The sequence below is a fragment of the Hippopotamus amphibius genome, chromosome 10, assembly GCF_030028045.1.
Source record: "Hippopotamus amphibius kiboko isolate mHipAmp2 chromosome 10, mHipAmp2.hap2, whole genome shotgun sequence".
NCBI lineage: Eukaryota > Metazoa > Chordata > Mammalia > Artiodactyla > Hippopotamidae > Hippopotamus > Hippopotamus amphibius.
The window spans coordinates 111,503,692-111,527,233 of NC_080195.1; the positions used below are offsets into that span (position 1 = coordinate 111,503,692).

General features: G+C 35.8%; 1 protein-coding gene across 4 annotated transcripts in view; it reads right to left on the minus strand.

Annotated features, from left to right (window-relative positions):
• BRWD1 (bromodomain and WD repeat domain containing 1) overlaps positions 1 to 23,542 on the minus strand; it is a 122,599-nt gene that overhangs the window by 79,075 nt on the left and 19,982 nt on the right. For 3 of the 4 annotated variants that reach the window (XM_057697087.1, XM_057697085.1, XM_057697083.1), the window contains 13 exons: positions 21,300 to 21,450; positions 19,135 to 19,233; positions 18,634 to 18,794; positions 17,154 to 17,375; positions 12,150 to 12,250; positions 10,884 to 10,954; positions 9,386 to 9,486; positions 8,554 to 8,594; positions 7,248 to 7,346; positions 4,752 to 4,902; positions 4,383 to 4,517; positions 2,717 to 2,845; positions 2,323 to 2,548 (listed from right to left, as the gene is read on the minus strand). In XM_057697087.1, coding sequence (XP_057553070.1) covers positions 2,323 to 2,548; positions 2,717 to 2,845; positions 4,383 to 4,517; positions 4,752 to 4,902; positions 7,248 to 7,346; positions 8,554 to 8,594; positions 9,386 to 9,486; positions 10,884 to 10,954; positions 12,150 to 12,250; positions 17,154 to 17,375; positions 18,634 to 18,794; positions 19,135 to 19,233; positions 21,300 to 21,450 — 1,687 coding nt within the window. Of the gene's footprint in view, positions 1 to 2,322; positions 2,549 to 2,716; positions 2,846 to 4,382; positions 4,518 to 4,751; positions 4,903 to 5,013; positions 5,061 to 7,247; positions 7,347 to 8,553; positions 8,595 to 9,385; positions 9,487 to 10,883; positions 10,955 to 12,149; positions 12,251 to 17,153; positions 17,376 to 18,633; positions 18,795 to 19,134; positions 19,234 to 21,299; positions 21,451 to 23,542 lie in introns of those variants that run through there. The other variant, XM_057697086.1, reaches the window with a different exon arrangement.

Below are 23,542 nucleotides of genomic sequence, written 5' to 3' on the forward strand. Positions count from 1 at the left end.
ACCAGTGCAAACGTCAAAGGTAAATAATAGTTCCATATTACTATGAAGATAGTCATAACCTCAAAGATCCCATAAAAAGTCATGGATGAAACCATGGGTCTGCAAACTACACATTGACAATTTAGGCCCTAAAGCAACCATTAAAAGTAAACAGGACTAACAGGTATTGCTAATAAAACATTAGTGGTGATAGTGATAAAATGCTAAAAGATAACCAACTTCAAAAAAGGCAGAAAAGGCACAAAGAAAAGAAAGGATAAAGACAAAACAAGTATCATTATACTTTATACTCAGGCTTTAAGCCTGACTATACTAATAATTATATTAAATGTCAATGGTCTACACAGTCCAATTAAAAGACAGGTTGTCAGACTGCATTGCTGCCTGCCAGAAATGTTTTAACATAAAGACAGACCAGTTACAAGAACTGAAAAGATAACACCAATTTTAAAAAGTTAGATTTACATTAACATGAAACAAAGTAATAGTTTTCAAAACAACAAACACCCCCAAGGATAAAAAGGGACATTTTATAATGATGAAAGAATTAAACCAAGGGCACAATCTGAAATGTGTATGTACACAATAACAAAATTTTCAAATACATGAAGCAAAAATCGATAGAACTGAAGGAAAAAAATAAGACAAATCCACAGGATAGTTGGATATTTCAGCACTCCTTAAAACAGCGACACAATGGAAAAAAGACAAATGGTTTTCAGCTACTAGTGAATGGATAAATGACGGCATATCCACACAGTGGTACACTATCAATACAGAGGGAAAAAATGACTGATACCTGCAACAGGAGTCAATCTCAAGCGCCATGTAAGTTAAAGAAGCCAGACACAAAAGACTACATATTGTTTGACTTCATTTATACAAAATTCCTTAAAAAGGAAAAATCAAAGTGACAAAACAGAACAGTCATTACAAGAAGCCAGGAGAAGGGAAAGGACTAATTCCAACAGGCCCAAGAGAACTTTTGGGGGCAGTGGATGTTCTGAATCTTGATTGTGGTGGTGGTGGTTTACATGACTGTTTAACATTTCTCAACTCACTTGAACTGCACACTTAAAAGTGGTGAATTTTGTTGTATATAAAGTATACTTCAAACTAATAAAAAATTTGAAAGAGTAAACATCTAGTGATTTATATTAATCTTTAACCTTAAGGTGATTTAGTTTCAGTGAATTAATCTCATCCAAACAAAATATAAGCATCTTTTTCCTTAATAACATTAGGGGAAAACACGACACTGCTATGAACAAATACAAAAACAAACAAAACCAAAAAACAAACAACTCTGTGCTTGGCTAGGACAGGCAAAATACAAGATGGGACTGGAACATCTTTTGTCAGAAAGTAAGGAAGTGCTCAACAAATGACGGGGTCTTGCGAAAGGACACAAAACTTAGCTTGAAGCGGCTCTCACAGCCAAATCCAAGGATAATATGAGCAACTAATTATGATAGTACTGGATTATAACCCACTACATAACAACCCAGAAGTCCATACTAAAACTTAATAAACAATATAAATAAATAAATGAGAGAGCAGTAGATGGCCGGCTAATGATGAAATGCAGATGCAATGACAACAGAGTTAGAAAACCATTTTGCAACCTTCAGAGGAACAACTGATTCAGGCAAAAAGCATCAATGGACCCTAAACTAATAGGTAAAGTTTGAAAAGGAACAGGTTATATACACAATTATTAATTACTTAATAATTACAAAGAGGAAAAACAAACTTCATAATGGAAAACCCTGGCACATACAAAGTGTTCAAAGTCAACATCACCAATAATTGCACAAAACACAATCATAATCATCCTGACGTGGTGCTCTAGGAAGGCTACAACACCATTTATGTTGCATTCTTTCAAAAACGCATAACCTGAACTTAATCAGTGACAACTAAATTTAATGTGCAGTCTCAAATTAAAGTCTACATCAGGGGAGGAAAAAAAAAGCCACAACAGGCATTATTAGAATAATAGTATTTGATTACAGACTACAGATTTGATAACAGTATTATATAACTGTTAAAATGTTCTTATTTTGATAACTGTTTATGATTATATAAGAAAATATCTTTGTTCTTAGAAAATACATACTGAAGTATTTAGGGGTAAATGGGCATGAGGCCTAGAACTTAAGTCTCAAATGGTTCAAAACAATAATATGCACCTAGAGATAGAATGACAAAACAAATATTGCAAAATATTAAAGACTGGTGAATCTGAAAGCACAGGAGTTCTTTGTATTATTATTTACATTTTTCAAATTAAAAATTAAAAAAAAAAGCCTTAGCACTTACTAGTTGCCACATAACCTAGCTGTGGAACCAAATGTTCATCCGCTGAATTTTCTCGTCCTGGTACTAATCTCTGATACTTAGTTGGATGAGGATTTCCATCTACATCTACCAAGAATGGCGGAGGCATAAGGTGAGGAGCCTGCTGGGTTTGCTCATCTAAGACGTAATTATTAGAATCCCTAATCAGTGGTCTATAGTCAGTATGGAAGAACATCTGATCGGGAATCTAGAAAAGGGAAATTTATAGATTAAAATTTTGAGGTTTATACATGTTAAATAAATATTAACCAGTTAATTTTATTTGAAAAGACAAAAAAAATCAAATCTAACCTACTTTCAAAACATCTTTTATAACTACTTACTTTACATGCTATAAGAAAGTATATGAAATGACCTTTTCATATGGCTTGCTGCATCCAAAACCAAATATCAGAAGGTGACCATGAGAATCTGTACAGGCAAAATGCTGTCCATCTTGTGAAAACTTACAGTCAAATACAGCTCCATGTCCTTGTCCTTCAATCTAGGAAACACAGAGGGAAAAATGTATGACCATTTCTATGCAAGAGCTTTTGGTGTGTTAACTTCTGAAAAAAAAATTTTTAAACAAATTTTTCATTAAGCACATGTCAATATTTTCAGAAAATGAAATTCATTTTAGATACCACTAGCCTAGAAAAAAATCTTGAAAGATCTTCTAAGAATTAGTTCTCAAATTGATTCAATGAAGGACCTTAAACCAATCCAAAGTGAAGGCTTTCTTTACTCTTACATGTGAATGACAATTTCACACTTTTCTTTTAATATATAACAAAAATCTATTGATTAATAACCTACAAGGGAAATGATTAAAGATTAATAAAGTTTGGAATTCATGAACTAAAATCAATACTTGTGGAGTTTAAGTTTTCAACTTAGATGACTAACCACCATGCAAAATTTGTAACGTTGCAAAGTCTCAAGGGTGCATATGTAAATACCTGCACCTGCAACTGCCTTCTTTCAAACCGCCACAAATGTCAGGAAGAATGCTCTAAGTGCACCATGAATGGTGCCTAAAATAGATAACTTCTAAACTGTTTTATCCTTGTTTATTGTACCTGTAAATTGCAGTAGTTTAGCATTACCAATTTATAGTTAAAGGAGTTGTTTCATTAACTCAATACTGTAGATCCATGTGTATTTGTTATTTCAGCCTATAACTTTCCAAGAATTAAACTTCAGGATATGTTAAAAAGTGGAAAAAGGAATCAATCACCCACTAACTGCCAAAACAAACTCACATACATACGTAACTCCCAACCTGAAAAGCAACAATTCACTATTGCTATACCACACGTGAATTAGTGCCAATGAACAAAATGGAAAAAAAACATATGAAGGTACTGGAATATTTAGAGACCTGCTGAATAAGATAACCCATGTATACAAATTTGCATTCTCTCATAACATAAAAAGGAAAAAAGTGTGTAAATATTTTCCCTCCTTTTACACAGATTCACCCCCTAGGGTCCTTTGAAGAGCCACTTCCACCACAGGCCGATCTGCATCCTGGCACCACTGCACACCTCCTGGCAGAGGCATGTGGGGCGGCATGAGCCCTTGGCTGGTAAGGCAAGGATGGCAGCTGAACCACATGGCGTGCGGAATCTTAGTTCCTCAACCAGGGATCAAACTCTCGCCCCCTTCATTGGAAGCGTGGAGTTTTAACCACTAGAGGGCCAGGGAAGTCCTTATTATCAAATATTTTCATAAACTTAAATAGTGAAGAAGTTGTGTGAATTACCATAATTTTGCCAATTTAAACACAAACAGGGACACATTCACACACACAATGCTAAATAAATAAATTTTGAAAATCTTTCCCTCATGTGAATTAGTTATAAAGATAATTTCACATATGTATGTATGTGTGGCTATCAGATATTAGACTAAGTAGTACCCTGATTTCTAGAAATATAAACAGCCAAAATATGCAGATTGGTTTCTGGCTACACTTCATTATCCAAATACTTGAAACAAACGCACACATACATGAAGATATCTCTCACTCCACTTACCATATTAAAATAATGTTTCATCTTCGTGCCTTTTGTAATATCCCATATGAATATGCTGCCATCGTGTCCTGCAGATAACATAATCCTGGAATCAAAGGGATGTGTCTCCAAAACAAATACTTCATCAGCATGTCCCTTTATTCAACAAAGTCATATAGTTAAGCAGGGTTTGCAAGTTATAAGTTTAAAATTACAAGCCCATATTGTCAGTGTAAGAGTTTTTAAAAATGTATTAATGACAATAATTTATACGTTAATATATACACAAATTCCTATTCATTTGATAATATAAATGAAACATGTCTATTAAAAATAAAATTAAGAGTTCAAAAACATCTTGACGTTATATTTTATAAAGAAACTACCTACCAATAAGTTATGAAGCAGCTGTCCAGTATAAGAATCCCACACTTTGAGGACATGATCATTCACAGCTGTGACAACAATGCTATCATTCTGATTCCAAGCTATCATTGTTACTTTGGGTTTCATAAACCTCTCCTCCTCCAAAGATAAATCTCTAAGAAAAAAAATACAAAATGTGCAATGCTATACGTGTAGGAGGCTATACAATGTACACAATCCCTCATCGATACAAAAATAACTGAAGAAATCCAGCTCATGTCCATACCTTATCAACTCTATGGAGTTCATCACATCTGACCCACAACAAGTTATCTATAAACAGATAAGGGCAAAATCCCCAGGGGGAACGGATGATTTAGAAACAGTTCGGAGACTGAATAATGGCAGATTTCAGAATACCACCGCTGTTCAGAAGAGCTAAGCCTTTTCTCTCTACCTCTTTTCTATTATTCCCTTCTCCTGATGCCAAGCCCTATTAATAATACTTTCAACTGCTTCACTCTCCAAAGACAATGAAAAACTTCAGGAAGATAGAAAGAAGGTAATTCATCTTCATGCCCGAAACATCTAGAAAACTGCCTGACACAGACTCTCAATTTGTTCAACTATAAATGAGACTACATTCATCTCTTTATCCTTCCCTACAGACTGTCCCTCCAGGTCCCTCGCCAAGAACGGTCTTGGTACACACAAAATGTTTTGCTGCCTTTATCAAAGTGATATGCAAAGTTTCTGTAAAAAAATATAGTAGTCAGTAGTACTGGAGGGGGAGGCAGGAGGGACCTAGCTGCTTCTGATATCACAGAGCACATTCTAAGAAATGATAAGCATATAATGAACATATTTTAAAGAAAACAGCTACAAGAATATGGAATGAGTGCTGTGTAACAGCTATGTATGTAAGCACAATGGAACACAAATGAGAGAATAATTCTAACTAGATTGGTCAGAGGAAGTGTAACATAAGAAACAAAATGGAATACAGGCTAAGACACCCCATGCTTCACTTGAATTTACTAACAGACATGTTGCATTTCATCAGGTTGATTATCCAAGATTAGAACAATAAAACAAATATATCCATCAATTTTTACACACAGAAAATACTGCTTTTCAAGATTTGAAAGAGGTAAAACTTTAAATGAGAAAAGAATATCTCCACCATGAGAGGAAATACAAGAAAAGTTCTCTCCATGAAGACAGTATGGCAACAAGAAAACTAAATGGTTTTCAGTCTCATTTAAAAAAATCTTACAAGTTTTTACAAACGATATTCCTATTTGCCTAATAAAATAACTGTTCATAGATGAATATGATTTCAAATGTTCTTTGCTGCCATCTTTTCATCATTATTCACTTTCACACTAATATGCTTCTGAATATCCATATGTAACATTTTTACATAATTGTAAAGATCTGTTTGTGAACAAGGATGACCAGATTTCTAGTGTGTGTTCTTTCCATTCTCTACCACAGATCATTCCGCAAAAATATTAATGTCAAATTTATTTTGAAATCCAATACAATTGTTTGAGCCATAGGAGAGAATGAGTTAATTTCTCCTATTACTAAAAATAAAGCACACATGAAGATTTCTAAAAGACAAAAGGTATAATATTTCTCAGAAAAACAGCTACGAACATGGATGGATATGCCTTCCCTAGACCAAGCAGTGCTAGAAATTTTCCTATGATGTATAATTGCCGATAATAATACTTAAAGGCTGGTAGTCTCATTCCCCAGATGATGAAACAGATTAATAAATATTAAATGATGTTCTCAAAAATATAGCTATGAACAGTGTAAGTAGTATTTTAGCAAAGGTCTAACTCCAAAACACGTATTCTTTCCACTACCTGTACTGCCTCCGAATATATACAAACCCAAAAAAGCAATGTATTTGAAACATGTAGTATTTATCTTGGGAAGTACTAAACTTATCTCAAAGATGCTCAAAATACGTTTGTGACTCTGGAGTATTGAGGGAAGGGGACAGTGAGACAAACTTGCCTTCAGGGCCATTTTACAAACCAAAATTTTAGCATGAAAATCAAATTCACTCCCATTGGAGCCCAGTTTTTTTAAATCTAAACAATAAATTGTGTTTGCTTGCTTTATTACACCAGATATAGCTATAAGCGACTTTTTAAAAATTCCAAAAATTCCTATCTTCAAAAAAGTAGAATTTTCTGAAAATTTCCACACTTGATATACTTGAATTACTTTTTCTTAAATAGCAGCTGGATTTAAATGCAACACCTCAGAGGAAGTCAATGCTCTGAACAGCAATGGAACAAATATACATTGTTCTTTCCTACATAACTTTAAGTATACACGAGGTTTAAGTGTCTGTCAGATACGTAGGAGGGAGCCAGTCACTAAGATCGTAGCTCTTCTCATAGGAGGTGGCACCAGTCCCCTGAACAAAGCAATTAAGCAACCAGAGAGAGACCAAGTACTCAGGATGCACCTACTTAGAAACAAACCATCTCAACTTACCCTGAGATTCTGGTAGCCATATCCAGTAAGATGCTTCTCCATTCTAACTGCTCAAATCTCCAAATTCGTGCTGTTCCATCTCTGCTACCACTTAAGAACCTTAAAATAAAAGATCTTCTACTCATATATGCTAAGGGCTACAGTTAAAATCACAGTAAAAAAAAATTTTTAATGTAGCTATCTTGACTGCAGGTAAATCTACAGGTATTAATTCCAAATGACAGGGAATTTAAGGCATATCTGAAAGGAAAAAATCTGATTTGCTATGATCTGCCTGGCCTTACTGAGTAAAGCACATTTTAAACTCAATAACTAGCTTGTCAAATAGATTGAATTTTGAAAAGACAATGTACAAGAAGTATGGGGCGGGGGGGGGGTGGGGAGCGGGGGGCAAAAGGACAATTAAAGATGTATGGAAAAAACAGTAAGACCAAAAGTACCATTATCAGCATTTTAACTCTAAACTCAAATTAATTCATGCTAGTTGCTGTGCAAAAATAAACCAATCATTTAATAAATTTAAGTGTTAAAAAAATCACAGTTCAGGAAAGGTACCTGAAACACTGGGGTCCACAAAGAAAAATATAATTTAAGTGATAATTCTGTTGCAGATTTCAACACAGTGATTGATTAGAAAAGATTTTTTTGGGTACTAATGAACCCAGTGACAGGGCAAGAATAAAGATGCTAATGTAGAGAAGGACTTGAGGACAGGGGGCGGGGTGAAGGGGAAGTTGGGATGAAGTGAGAGAGTAGCATCGACATATATACACTACCAAATGTAAAACAGATAGCTAGTGGGAAGCTGCTGCATAACACAGGGAGATCAACTCGATAATGGGTGATGACTTAGAGGGCTGAGATAGGGAAGATGGGAAGGAGTCGGGGGTGGGGGGGAGATATGGGGATATACGCATAAACACAGCTGATTCACTTTGTTGTACAGCAGAAACTGGCACAACAGTGTAAAGCAATTATATTCCAATAAAGAGCTTTAAAGATTTTTTTAACTACTCAAATATGAGAAATGTCATTATCACTTCACCTAATTTTCCTATAAATCAAACACGTAGCCAGCAGTGAGCTAAAGAAGAACTACTTTTGGTCACAGGAGGCTGTAGAAACTACAATTCTAAAAACTTACATTTAATTGTTTCCTCCTGCCCCAGACACTTTTCCTGCAATAATTACATTTCCTAACAAGTACCTGCAATATGGTAGATATCTGCAAAGTGATATATTAGCTATACTAATAGGAAGCATGGTGTATTTACCTAAAAACACATAAATACAAATACACACTTACCGATCACCGTTGTTACAAAATTGGATACTATCAACTTTATCCTAAAGAGGGGGGAAAAAAACAAACACAAAAGTAATCGCCTACATAGTTGGCACACAAAGAAAACCCACTCAGTTTTAGACTTAGAAGCACATTTGCTTTAAAGCAAGAGACTTGCACTTATGCTGCTTAACCCTGCCATTCAAACATATATTGTCATTTAAGTGCAAAGAATCTAACTACAAATCTAGTAAGACTAAGATACAGCTCTTGTCTCAAAGATCATGCGGTAAAAAAGGCTGCTTCTATAATTAAAGCTGTATTTGCAATTAACTACATCTGTACAAAAATTGATATGTTTAGAAAGTGACCAAAATAAAAGGTTTAAGTAGCTGAAGACAAAGCATATTCACTTCAATGATTATGTGCCCAAAAAAAAATTTCTTTTAAAGTGATTTTTTTTTTATCAAATAACTTCACAGAAATTCCTATAGGAAAAAAGATGATCTGACCGCTGACCAGTACTCCACAATACTGAGAGTTATCTTAGTACGCATTAATAAAAGAGCACTGTAATCTCATGAGTTTGGTTAAAATGAATAGGCCCAATTTGAACCTAATCCACCCAGATTAGTTATCATAATCAAGAGCTGGGACTTAAAGCTGAAATAACCACTGCAAAGTATCTGGCACCATAAGCTGCTGAGTTCGTCAGTATCATGCTTCACTTTTGAATCCAATTCCTCCTACATTTAACATTGAAATCAATACCAATATCCCTGAGCAAAGTGAGACTATGTACCAACAGGAATGTTATTAACAATCTACAGGATTTTAAAACATGAATACTTACAGTGTGACTTTCAAGTTCTGCGATTTTTTCAGGTGCTTCAAAACCCAAAAAATACATTCTGATTACATGATCAGTACTACCTGTGGCTAAAAACATACCACCTGAAATAAAAATTTTAAGGTTTAAAAAATCCAGTTTGTAACAAATATCTTAACCAAATTTCTATATTAAATTAAACGAGCTCTCTATGCTATAACTAAATTTATCTCAATAGATCCATTTTCTAATTCATTATATAAAGAACTTTTAAAAAATCAATATAATACAGTGTGATGCTGTGATTTTTAGGAAAGAATACATATTAGGTCTTCATCCCTGTTTCAGGCCGAACTCCTAAAATCCTTAGAATTTCCTAAGTGAAATGATACCAGTGTCTTGATTTTCACAACAAACCCATTTCAACCACACCAGAGTTTATGTTAATGAGGTGACATCTGGAAAGCATCTATGGATGGGGGCTGACTGCCAGGGGTACCAACCATGTGATTAGAGGCCTGGGAGAGAGATGAATCAACAGTGATGACCAATGATTTAAGCAACTGTGCTTATGTAATGGAGTCTCCATAAAAAAATCCAAGAGGGCAAGGTTCAGAGAGCTTCCAGGTTGACCAACAGGTGGAGATTAGAGAAGCACAAACAGCACACACAGAGAACGCCACTTCCCACATACTTTATCCTGTGCATCTCTTCCATCTGGCTACTCCTGAATTATATCCTTCTAATAAACCGAAAATCTAGTGAGTAAAACGTTTTGTCAGCTGCTTTGGCAAATTAATCAAACCCAAGGAGGAAGTTGTGGGAACCTCTGATCTATAGCCCATCAGTCAAAAGCACAGGTGACAACCTGGTCTGAGTCTGAGGGTAGGTGGGGCATCTTGTAGGACTAAGCCCTGTGGGATCTCACACTATTCTCTAGGTAGGTAGTGTCAGAATCGAGTTGAATTATAAGACAGCCAACTAGTGTCAAAGAATTGTTGGGTGGTGCTGAGGGGGTAGGGGGAAGCACACATCAAATGAGGCTTAATTTCTGAAAGTTAACTCAATCTGGAAATGTTCACTGTCTCTCTCTTTTGTATTAGTGTGACAATGACTTTAAGATGCTACAGCTCTGAAAATGCATGAAAAGGAGCTCCGCTTTCTCAACAGCTTTACACACCTAAACCTAGCTATGGAATATAAAGTTCACTTGTTCAAACTGTCAGACTTCTTGGGGAAAAATCTTTGACCTCTCCCAAAAAGAAAGATTACCACACAAGTCCACTGTACAAGAAAAGAAAATGGGAGTAATTTCAAAAGATGTGTGGAAAACAAATTAAACTATCAAAAACATGCAGTTCAGTTGAAAGAAAATCACATTCTTGGTTTATCAGACACACAGGGCACATGGCACAGGAACTGCTCATATGGACACTTTAAGCTGCCTTTCTGCCAGCTCTCTCTCATAACGTGGTCATTCAAAATGCTAAAAACTAAGAAAGAAATACTAAAGTTATCTTACCAACACTAAAAGAAGAACAAAGCATCTGTACACCTGGTCTAGGCTTTTCAGTGAACTTCAGGGGACGTGGACTTGAAAAGAAGATGTTTTAAAATATCAGTTTAAAAAAATAAATAAAAAATAAAAATACATCAGTCTAGCACATTAACATGGTTTAAAATATTGTTTTAATCTGGCATATTTAAATGTTACAATCTTATTTCCATAGTACCTCATAGTATACCAAATATTTCTACATACGCTGTTATAGCTGGATGGATTTTAGAGGACTGTCCAATCCCCAAACTTATACAGATCCTAGTACACGGAAAGAGCAAGCCTACTAACCCCCATTCTGTAAGTGAAGTGACTAAAGCTCAGAAAGTGTAAGAGACCCCATGATCGAGGCCGCAGAACAGGATGTAGAACCACCAGGTGATAGCATGGTCCAACAGAAAGGGCATGTGAGCCACAGGTGTAACTTTAAATTTTTAGTAGCCACAACATAAGTAAAAAGATAAAATTAGGGTTTTTTAGTAGCCACATTTTAAGTAAAAAGATAAAATTAGTTTTACTTGATTTAAACCAATATATCCAAAATATCACATCAATGTTAATAAAATTTTACTGAGAACTTTAGGTTCTTTCATATTAAAGATTTCTTTTAAATCTTCCAGAGCATACTGGATACATATAATACAACTCAATTCAAACAGTTTTCATCAAAAATACTTGTAGTGAGATTTCATAAAGTTTATGGCTAAAAAACAATTCACCTACTCAAGTTGTTTGAAATATGCTGAAAAGCTCTATAATAATTACATTGTATCAGTTAAATTTAAATTAATAATTCGATTCCTCAATCACACCAGCCACACGCAAAGTGCTCAACAGAGCCGTGTGCCGAGTGGGCGCCACACTGGGCAGCTTGGGGCTATAATCTGGGTCTGAGTCTTGAATGGTCCTGCCTAAGCTTCTGCCTATGTAACCAGACATCTCTAACAGCTTTCAAAATGCTTCACATATACACTACCACTTTCTCTTCTTCAAAAAAATGTGCCCACTGAGATAGAAAGGCTATGCTCCTTTTACATATCCAACTACCTGAATATTACAGTGTAAACAACAGTCAATATGGCACATAGGCTGTATAAAACAAAAATTAAGTTCCAAAGTAAAAGGGCAACCACAATACACAATTTCTCCTTATAATCAAGTTTCCTTTCACTAGACTAAACGGTAACAACATTAACAAAGAAAACTTATTACACAATTAAAGTCACTTACCTGAATTTCAGGGATTCTAAATCCCACTGCCAAAAACAAACTGTCCCATCAGCACCAGTGGAGACCATGTACCTTTGAGAGCCTTTGGCCATTGGGCTAAACTAAAAAGGAATAACATTTACAATTCAGTTTCCAGAGCTGCTACTGAAGGTAAACAGTTTTTCAAAGTTAACTTCAACGAACACTTTAAGTAAAACACGATAAATCCAAAATATACGTGATTCTACTGCAGTAAAAACTCATAGCTTAGAAAAAAGGAAAAGTCTATCTCTAATTTATAAATGTAATGTGATCTCAATAAAAGGTTATTTTCAAAACTAATAACAGTCAGAAAACCTTTTACAAAGAGAAAGTAAAGATCTAGTCCTATCAATGTGAAACCTTCGACAAAGCCTTAACAATTAAAACTATGGGGCACAGCAGGTACACAATGACAGAATGACCAATGGAAAAATGTGAAGTCCAAACTGGACCCTAACACACAAAACTTAAGATAAAGGAGCCATCTCAATCAGTTGGGGAAACAATGGATCATAAATGCATAAATAGTAAAGGAACAACTGTGCAACAATCTGCGGTAAAAAAAAAATCCATTCTTCAGACTGTAAAGCAGGATAAATTCCAAGTCATCAACATTTTAAATATTTAAATAACAAAAACATAAAAGCATTATAAGAAAACCAAGAATTGATTGCAGAACAGGGCCAACATTTGTGTTTAATAAAATACCAACTGCGCTACACAAACAAGCGAAAGAAAGGAAGATCAACTTGGTTCGGAGACATCCAGGCAGCTTAAAAGAGAGGAAAATATAAGGAAAACAAGAAAAACACACTAGGTGAAGGAATAAGATGAACAAAAATACAAACGTGAGAGGGAATGTGATATGTGATAGTGATGGAAAGATCTATACGACTAAAGCATTCATATTTGGAAGTGGTAGGGAAATCGGTTAAATGGATATAGAGAATCTGGACCTAATAATAGTAAGTTAACTGTAGTTCTCAACTGAAACACTGAAGGCAACCCAAAGATGTGTCTGACATCAGTATACAATACTGACTGAAAAGGAACAGATAAGATAGAGAACCAAGAATTAATTCAACTGATCCAAGAACCTTAACTGGAGGCCAGTACCCTCTACCCTCATGAGGAAGGAAGCAACACAACCTGCTGACATTCAAAGATAAAGGAGCTTAAACAAAGGAAGACCAGTATTGCCATTAAGAGAAAAGGAAGTGCTGGGAAGAAATGGTTTTTTGTTTTGTTTTTCCGTATGATTTACATACTTATTTATCATTACAACATGCCAGAGAGAGAGTTTATTATCTCTGTTTCATGTTTTTTCCCAAGGTTATATACACTTTGTAAGAGATACAGGATCTGAACCTATGACTTCTTCAACAAAGCTTCTTCCAAGCTCCTTCTCTTCGAATGTACGAAATGAAGGGTTTTTTTAAGTGATTATTTACACCTAAGTAGTTATGTTCCAGAATATGGACTAACACTGAGTTTTAGAGAATATCCCATTAAAAGTAATAACTGAAGTTATATGAACAGTTGGATATTCTTGTTAATTAAAATTAAAACAAGGTAAAATTTGTAACCCTGCATACACAGAGGTACTTTAAGAATTCTAATTATAGTTAGAACACACGTGACTTAATATGACAGATACACAAGGCATTGGTTGCTATTTTGTCTCACCGACATCTATGTCTAGCCCTGGGTTGACACTATACTGTTTTCTCTATAACATCTTTTAAAGCATTTTTAAATTTGCAGTATGGCAAAAAAATCGAAGGTTTGTTTTTTGTTTTTTGAGGATTTGGGGGTGGGGGAGGGGTTGGCTATTTGTGCTTACTTTTCTTTTTCTAAACGCACTTGATAACATGCCAACTTCCATTAAAACAAAGCAACTGCGATTTCAAACGTAAATACACTGACTTTATACCATGATTTGGAGATGTGACATCTTTACAACATTGAATCTTCTGATCCAGGAGCATGGTAGACATTTTCACTTATTTAGACTATTCCTTTCCTCCCGACCCAAGGTTCTGTCATTATTTTTTAAGACTTTTTCCATTTCTCCCTGGTAAGTTTATTCCTATGTGAAGCTTTTGTTGCTAATGTGAATTATGTACTTTTTTCATTATATTTGCAAACTGATTATGATGGTGTATAGGAAAGTTTTGGTTTTAGAACATGGGTCCTATACCTATGTTTTACTAAGCTCTCTCTCAGCAATTCTAATAGGTTTTTAATAGAATTCACCAGTAAATCCTCTCACGTTTTCATTTTAGGAGATTTTTGTTTTAGTGCCCAACATGCATTTTTAACTTTTTTTTTTAAATAAATGTATTTATCTATTTATTTATTTATTTGGCTGCTTTGGGTCTTCATTGCTGCACATGGGCTTTCTCTAGTTGAGGTGAGAGGGGGCTACTCTTCTTTGCGGTGCACGGGCTTCTCATTGCAGTGGCTTCTCTTGTTGTGGAGCACGGGCTCTAGGCACGTGGGCTTCAGTAGTTGTGGCACACAGGCTTAGCTGCTCCGCGGCATGTGGTATCTTCTGGGACCAGGGATCGAACCCATGTCTCTTGCACTGGCAGGCAGATTCTTAACCACTGCACCACCAAGGAAGTTCCCATTTTTAACTTTTGAAGCCTTCCTTTTACTCTTTCTAAGTAGCAACACTTTCTCAAATGCAGAATCACTGACATATAGCCATGTTTTATTAACCACCCTCAAAGCTACTCATCAATGACTATAATTATGCATTTCTGAATAAAGGAAACAGTAAGAATTGCAATTTCTCAAAGTCCTTTTTGGCTCTGTGATTCTGTACTGCAATCTCACATGTCTGCTTCCAAAGTCACAATAGTTTTCTTGAAATCACACAACCTGAATAACAATCTGGTATATAACACGCGCCTGAGAGCATAATAACTTCTACTTTTACAACTTATTCTGTGTCAAAATAAGAATTCTTTAATGTATACTGATCCTTTATTTTGCTATTAAAGAATGCATTATTTAAAGGTGGTAAGGGACTTCCCTGGTGGTCCAGTGGTTAAGAATCTGCCTTCCAGGGCTTCGTAGGTGGTGTAGTGGTTAAGAATCCACCTGCCAAGGCAAGGGACACAGGTTCCATCCCGACTCGGAGCAACTAAGCCCATGTGCCACAACTACTGAGCCTGCGCTTTAGAGCCTGTGAGCCACAACTATTGAGCCCATGTGCCACAACTACTGAAGCCTGCATGCCTAGAGCCCGTGCTCCTCAGCAAGAGAAGTCACCGCAATGAGAAGCCAGTGCACCGCAACTAAGAGCAGCCCCCGCTCTTCACACTAGAGAATGCCCGTGTGCAGCATCAAAGACCCAACTCAGTCAATAAATTAATTAATTTAAAAAAATTTTTTTAAACCTGTGGAACATAGCTAGAATTTGAATTAATTTTTAACCTATGAAATCCTCTGGAGCACAATACACTCCTTGCCGAAAAATAAACAGGCAAACCAAAAATTTTGCTTAAATTTTCAAAGTAAAACACAATCCCAGTCATAGCTGTCATTTTCAAAAATAAGTCTGCAGTCTCTGTTCTTCAAGAACATTGACCACAGGAGTTAAGAAAAGTCACTTTTATCACAGAACTTCACACCAAATCTATTTATAGACCACTTAACATATAGCCTGGGTAAATTCACATATGAAAATGAAATCATTCTGCTTGTTTCAACCAAACTCAAATCAGAGGCACCACATGCCTTAAAAGGCCTTATAAATCATTATCTACTAACAAGATGTAATTTTCAAAAAAAAAAAAAAAAAAGACTGAATAGCATCATTCTCAGTCCTGATGGATCTAAGGCGACCACAGAGACCACCAGACATTCTATGCCTGAAGAGCTCACCTCAAGATAACCAAGCCTCGAGATCACTGATCCTCAAAGTGCGGTTCCTAAAGGAGGAACAGCAGCAGCACCTGAGAATTTGTTACAAATGCAAATCTTCAGGCCCCACCACCAACATTCTGAATCAAACAAAATTTTTAGCAGTGGAGCCTGGCAATCTGTGCTTTAAACAAGGCTTCCAAGTGATTCTCATGCACATTAAATACACTACTGCTCTGGATCCAACAACCAACTTGCAGGAAACACACAGAAACATGCTAACCCACTCTACAAGCAGGCACATGGCACCAAACTGTGGGAACTCTATGGATAAACAACCCCATTTCTTCAAGAAAGAAACTGCAAGGGGCTAGAAAAAAAAAATGGACAAGACTGTGCAATTTGTTTTAAAATTCTTTTAATCTATAGCAATCAATTGTCAGGTATAGGCCCTGACCGGTTCCTAATTCAAAAAAACTTAAAGTAATGCTATTTATGAAACAACTGGTAATCTGAGTATCAACAAGTGTGATGATAATGCTTTGGTTATGTTTTTAATAAAACACACTATGTCTTTTAGGAAGACATACTGAAGTACTTACAGAAGAAACGATATGAAATCTAGGACTTGCTTTAGGTATGAGGTGAAATGGCTGAAGAAGAACTGGCCTGGGTTGATGGGCACATAGGGGTTCATCATACTATTCTGTCTGTGTTCATGGTTCAAAATTAACTTCCACAATAAAGAAAAAAATTAATATATTTCAGCAAATTTAATCAATTTATCAAAACCCACAAGTTTTAAAGGAGAAAAATCATTAATTTATCATCACGAGTGTGTAACTGACACTCATTCAGTTCAACTATAAACCTGAAGGAAGCAATACGTCATCTATCAAGGCTTCATGCAAAGCTCCTTCTTAACCGCAGTACATATTTGTTACATCACCCAAGATTCATGGAACTATAATTGATTATATTTTCTCTTAATTACTAAACTTAAAATAGAGCATATAACTACCAAGCATCTTACTATTTCTCATCTCCAAAGAAAAAAGTTTTAAAGGAAAAGGAGATAATACACAAATGTGCACACCAAAGCTGGTTTACCTGTAAAGATGTAATTGACCCCGTGTGTCCTTGGAGCACAGCGACTGGAGCACAAGTTCTCAAGCACCACACTCTAATTATTTTATCACAGCTCCCTGCGGCAATCATTGTATTCTCATAGTTTACTGCCATATCTGAAATTTCTGCAGAATGACCTCTTAATGTGGATAATAGGCGGCCATTGTGTGTTGACCAGATCTTCACCAAACAATCATCTGAACCCTAAAGAAAAAACACACCCGAAAATAAAATGTTAATACAGCAAGTCTTTTATATCATTTAAAAAAATACCATTTACATGTTACTCAAATTAAGTGTCTGTAACTCCTCCTCTCTTTCCAACTGTAGAATACTCTGCAAATTACGAATCTTACGGCCAAGAACACTTATAAAAGTTTTTTCTTCAAATCAAATAATAGATACCTTGAAGTTTTCATTTCTATGGCTTAGACCTATTATAAATACTATTTTCCCAAAATTCTCTGCCATGTAATAAGTCCAACTAAAAGTTCATGGCTCACCCATTGCAACTAACAATGATTCAATGCTGGTTTATCTCACATCAAGGGAAATAATCTGATTTTAAGTGTTAGGACAGATCTGTGTTTTACAAGGTAAGTACCAATTCCAAAAACAAAAAATAATAGGACCAGAACCCCTCATTTTAAATAACTAAGCAACAGTCTCACATTTATAGTACCACCAGCATCCAGCCATTCAGCACATATGTGAGTATCTACTCTGAATTGCAAATGAAAAATGAAATTTAAACTTCTTACCCACCCTAATTTTTCTTAAAACATTAAAATGGTAAATTAAATTCCAAATATTTACATATAGTTTTACAATTATAAAATAATCTCTCAGTGTTAAAGTAATCAATTTCCCCTAGATCATGATTAATCAATGTGAATATGAATCACCTGCAGGGATTTGGATTTTGGGGGAGGGGGGTCTTTTTTTTTTTTTTTTTTTTGGCACACGGGCTTAGTTGCTCTGTGGCATGTGGGATCTTCCTGGAGCAGGGATCGAACCCGTGTCCCCTGCATTGGCAAGCGGATTCTCAACCACTGCGCCACCTAGGAAGCCCCTGGGAGGGGGTCTTTTTGATTAATATAGGGGAGGTTTTTTTTGGATTGTTTTTGGTTAATACACACTATAATCTAATTCAGTAGATCCAGAATGGGCTGGAGGGGAAGTATTAGGCATGCACTTTTTCAAACATCCTCGATGCTCAAGAACCACTGCTCTACATCAGTGTCTCACTAACAACACACAAGGCCTGATTATCTGCATCTGAATCACTTGGGATACTTAATAAAAATGCAAGTTCATGAGCCCCACACCAGACCTACTGACTCAAAACTCCTGACAAAGGGGAAAGATAGAATCTACATGTTTTAGAAGATTTCCTAGATAATTCTGAGGCACACTAAAGTGCTCCAGATGATACCAAATTGAGTTTAAAATGTTAACTCACTGTAAAGATTCTATGTCCTGTCCTATCAAATGCTACACAGTAAACAGCAGACAGATGTCCGAGAATCCTTCTGTGCATTTTTATATGCTGATACATAGCTCCTGGAAATGCTGTGCTAAAAGTGGAACACCCTGTGAGTTGTTTTCCTCGATGTATCTCCACTAGGAAATAAAAACAATGAAAATGGTTAAGGGGGAGCCAACATGTAAAAAGCTAAGAAAAACCCCAAAACAATTTCTAGAGGGTCACAAAAATCAATGTCTGAGAAATCCTAAAGATGAAGTTTCTTCCCAATTCTTTCTACTATAAGCACTAGTACAGACTTATTAAAATAAGACTGTTTTTCATTAACTTTTATTACTTTTAGTAATAAGCATAGGAAAATAGTAAATTTGAAGCAACATTACCAGTACTTCCTTTTAAGTTTTAATATAGCAGTTACAAAGTTGGTCAACAAATTAAAAAATGGTTCTGGGCATCTGGAAAGTCAACGTCACTTACCAAGATTTGGTGGGGAACCATAATTCACCGGCATTTCAGGAGGTCTTCCTCTATGAAGAGCAGCAAAGGCAGAGCCCTTCCAAACTGTGTGCCTGCAGTCTTTAAAATGAATTTTAGATACACATAAAATCTTGAAAGTTAACCCCAAGAAAGATTTTATAGAATACTTACGTATATTGTAATAAACTGTTTATTCAAAGGTTTACCAACTAATATACTTTAACAGAAAAGCCCTAGAGGTTTATTAAGACTATTTCTGAAGGAAAAAAAAAATTTAAGACATCTCAGATACAACAACAACTAACATTTGTGTAGCACTTTACAATTTACAAAGTGCTTTCCACGTACATTATCTCATTGAGTCCTCACAACAACCCTGTGAGGTAGGTATCATTGCCAATTTACAAGTGAGGTAACTGAGGCTCAAAGGTTCCAGGAAGTTTAAAGAGATCCACTGCAAATGATTAGTGAAGATGGACCATAAGACCAGATCTTCTGACTCTAGGTCCCACTCAATGCCAAACAGGTTTTTATTCTTCATTGCTGAATTATACCATACAATTATTAATGATAAAGGTCTTAATCACAATGGATCCAACTTTCCAAAAATTGAAGTTTTTGTAAGAAAAATTTTAATTTTCTTGGTTTACATGAAAATCCTTGACTTAACTTATTTAAATGTTATTGAGTTTTAAAATTAATGATGGCCAGTATTACCATAACTGTAATTTCCTTAGAAAGTACTGACAAAATTAGATGGCTTTCCTCTTGTTTTAGGATCATAGACAATCCTTTACATAAGCGCATACATAGGATCTGTGAGTCTGAACACAAATTCTCAAGTCCTGTGCCTCTTAGCAAACATACTAAGAAAAACTGTCTACCCCTCTATAGGAGATAGCAGCAGAACACAGATCATGCTGTGCTAGAAATGAGCTTCTTGACAACTGAAAGAGGAAGGTAAGAAAAGCATTATATAAACCTCTACTGAGCCTCGGGTGCCCCAAACTAACAGGCATATCATGTTTCACATGAATGAATCCATTAGCACTATCATTATCAAAGAGCAGTTACAACATATCCTCTCATGTCACTAGTACAAAACAGAGAAATATGGTCCCTACCCTAGGACAGCTGGCTGATGTTTCTTCTAAGGTCTGCCAGTTCTAAAGCAGTGCTCATCACAAAACGACATTGAGCTTGACACAAGCAAAGAAAACAGAGGAAAACAGGCTACCCAGGCAACCACTATATAACAACCTAAAATAGAATAATTACAAGGTGAACAGGGACACAGAAAAAGGAAGAATATGAACAGTTTCCTGATTCAAGCCACAGCGTGGCATGACCACAGAGCACTGAGAAACAACTACAGCTGACAAACCAGTCTGGCATGGAACCAAGAGGAAGGGTTGTTCTTTCTCAGTCAAACTTTATACTGGTGGAGCATCTAAGAGGCAGCATCACATCGGCAACACATCTTAAAAATAATCATGAGGGATGAACTTGACGGATACTCGGGATCAGAAGAGCCAACATTCTTGCCCATTAGCAGTTAAGCCACGTTGTATACATAGATCATATCACATACATATACTCAGTCTAAGTGATTTATACCAAGCTAACAGAAAAAGAACAGCGATTCCAAACATTTTGCTACCACATAATTTTGCAAAAATATTCAACTGGTGAAAAAAGGAACCATGCAATCGTACATTTTTGGTGCTCGTTTTCAAACTGCTACCAAATTTAGAAAATCACTTCCCCTTATAACAAAGGGCTTGAAGAATCTAAATATCAAATGAAATACTTCTAGCATTTAAAGAGTTTATTAGACACATACAATTACATTCAATGAAGTTATATGTGGCTACAAAATGGAAAAATAAGAACTCACATTGATAAAACCTCAAACACATCTCAGGATAAATTCAAGCTTTTGAGCTTAACATCTATACCTTTATCATTTTCTTAAATGCAGAAGGACCCATTAAACACCGATGTAATAAAATTCAACGTCTATGCTAAATGCACAGAATTTTATAGTCCACAGCATGGTTTTTAGTTACATATCACCTTTCTTCCACAATGCTTACATTACTTCACAATTATAATAATTATTAAGCTAGTAATACAAAGCAGAACACTTCTTCAAATTAAGGTACCTTTTGCTGTACGTAGCAAAGACTGCCTTCCTGCACCAAGTAAAGAAGTGACTCTTGAAATACTGGGTGGAATTTCTTTATCCAACATGGGACCGATGCGCTGGCAGATTTGCAACAGATGATCAGGAGCCACATGCTTATTGGACAAGACCTGATTGGAGAGCAAGTTTTAAAAACAACATTTTTTACAAGAGTTTCAAAAATATTAAATATTTAGGGATAAGTCTGACAAAACGTGGAAAACATCATGCACGAGGAAAACTACAAAACATTACTGAGAGAAATTAAAGAATGAAATAAGCAGTAAATTAATTTATAGATTAAAAGCCATCCCAATCAAAATCCCAGTAAGATTTTTTTGTAGAAATTGACAATTTTATTCTAAAATGTATATGTAAATGGCTTAGAAAAGTCAAAGCAGATTTGAAAAAGAACAAGGCTGAAGGCTAACAATACCTGATTTCAGGACTTATCTAAGAACAACTGATTTTTGGCAAAGGTGCAAAAAAGAAAAGATTTCATCTTTTCAACAAATGGTGCCAGGACAAGTGACTATCCATTTGCAAAGCAGCAACTTTCACGCTGACCCTAACCCGTACATCACACCAGAAACACAAGCTGCCTGAAGACAGATCACAGACCCAAATGCATCATCTAAAACCATAAAATTTGGAAAAGAAAACGCTGGAGAAAATCCTTAAGACCTGACATTAAGCAAAGATTTCTAAAATGACACCAAAAGCATAATCCACAAAAGAACGAATCGATGAAGTAGAGTTCAGCAAAACTAACGACTTGTTTTTTCAAAAGGTATTGTTAAAAGAAAGAAAAGACAATCACAGACTGAAAGAAAATATTGGCAAAGTATATATCTGCCAAATGACTTGTATCCAGAATATATAAAGAACCATCAAAACTCAGTATTTTGGGGACTTCCTAGGTGGCACAGTGGTTAAGAATCTGCCTGCCAATGCAGGGGACACAGGTTCGATCCCTGCTCCAGGAAGATCCCACATGCCACAGAGCAACTAAGCCTGTGGGCCACAACTCTAAAGCCCACGAGCCACAACTACTGAGCCTGTGTGCCACAACTACTGAAGCCACGCACCTAGAGCCCGTGTTCCACAACAAGAAAAGTCACCAAAATGAGAAGCCAGCGCACCACAATGAAGAGTAGCCCCCCGCTCACCGCAACTAGAGAAAGCCTATGTGCAGCATCAAAGACCCAACGCAGCCAATAAATAAATAAATAAATTTTAAAAAGTGCAGCTTTCTTTAAAAAAAAAAAAATTTTTTTTAAACCTAATTTCTAAGAATGATTTGCCTAGACATTTCACCAAAGGAGACATACAGATGGCAAACACATGAAAAGATGCTCAACATCACTGGTAATCGATGAAATACAAATTAAAACCATAAGGAGATATCACTACACACCTACCAGAATAGCTAAAATTAAAAAGACTGACCAAACGAAGATCAGCAAGAATGTAGAGAAACTGCTGGTAGAAATGTGAAACAGCACAATCACTTTGGAAAATAGCGGGATATTGTCTTCAATAGTAACACACACATTACCATATTATCCAGCTATAACACTCCTAGGTGTTTACCCACAAAAGATGAAAGCACACGTCCACATAAAGGTTTGTGCGTGCATGTTCTTGAACAGCTTTCTTTTTAAGAGCCCCGAAGTGAACACAATCCAAATGTCCATCCCCAGGTGGATGACTACACACATTACTGTACGCACAATCGGATACTATTCAGCAATAAAAAAATTTAATAACACACAACAACATGGATGAACCTCAAAATAATTATGCTGAAAGAAGCCAGAAAGAAAGGGCACATGCTATATGATTTCATTTATATAAAACTCCACAAAATGCAAACTGGTATATAGTTACAGAAAGCAGGTCACAGGTTACTGGGGGCTGGGAGAGAAGCAGGAAGAATTATGAAGAGGAAACTTTCGGGTGTAATACGTATGTTCACTACCTTTGTGGTGCTGGGTCACGGGTGTAACACATCTAAATTTACCAACTTGAACACTTTATATGCAATGTATTTAATATCATTATACCTCAAAAAAAAAATAAGAATACAAAGGATACTGTGTAAGTTTATCTCATGATTATGCCTAATGCTACCTGATATGAATGTATTTGGCATAAACTTTAATGCTTCATCCCTAGGGTTTCTCAGTCGTGATGCTACCAGCACTGAGGAAGTTCTGACAA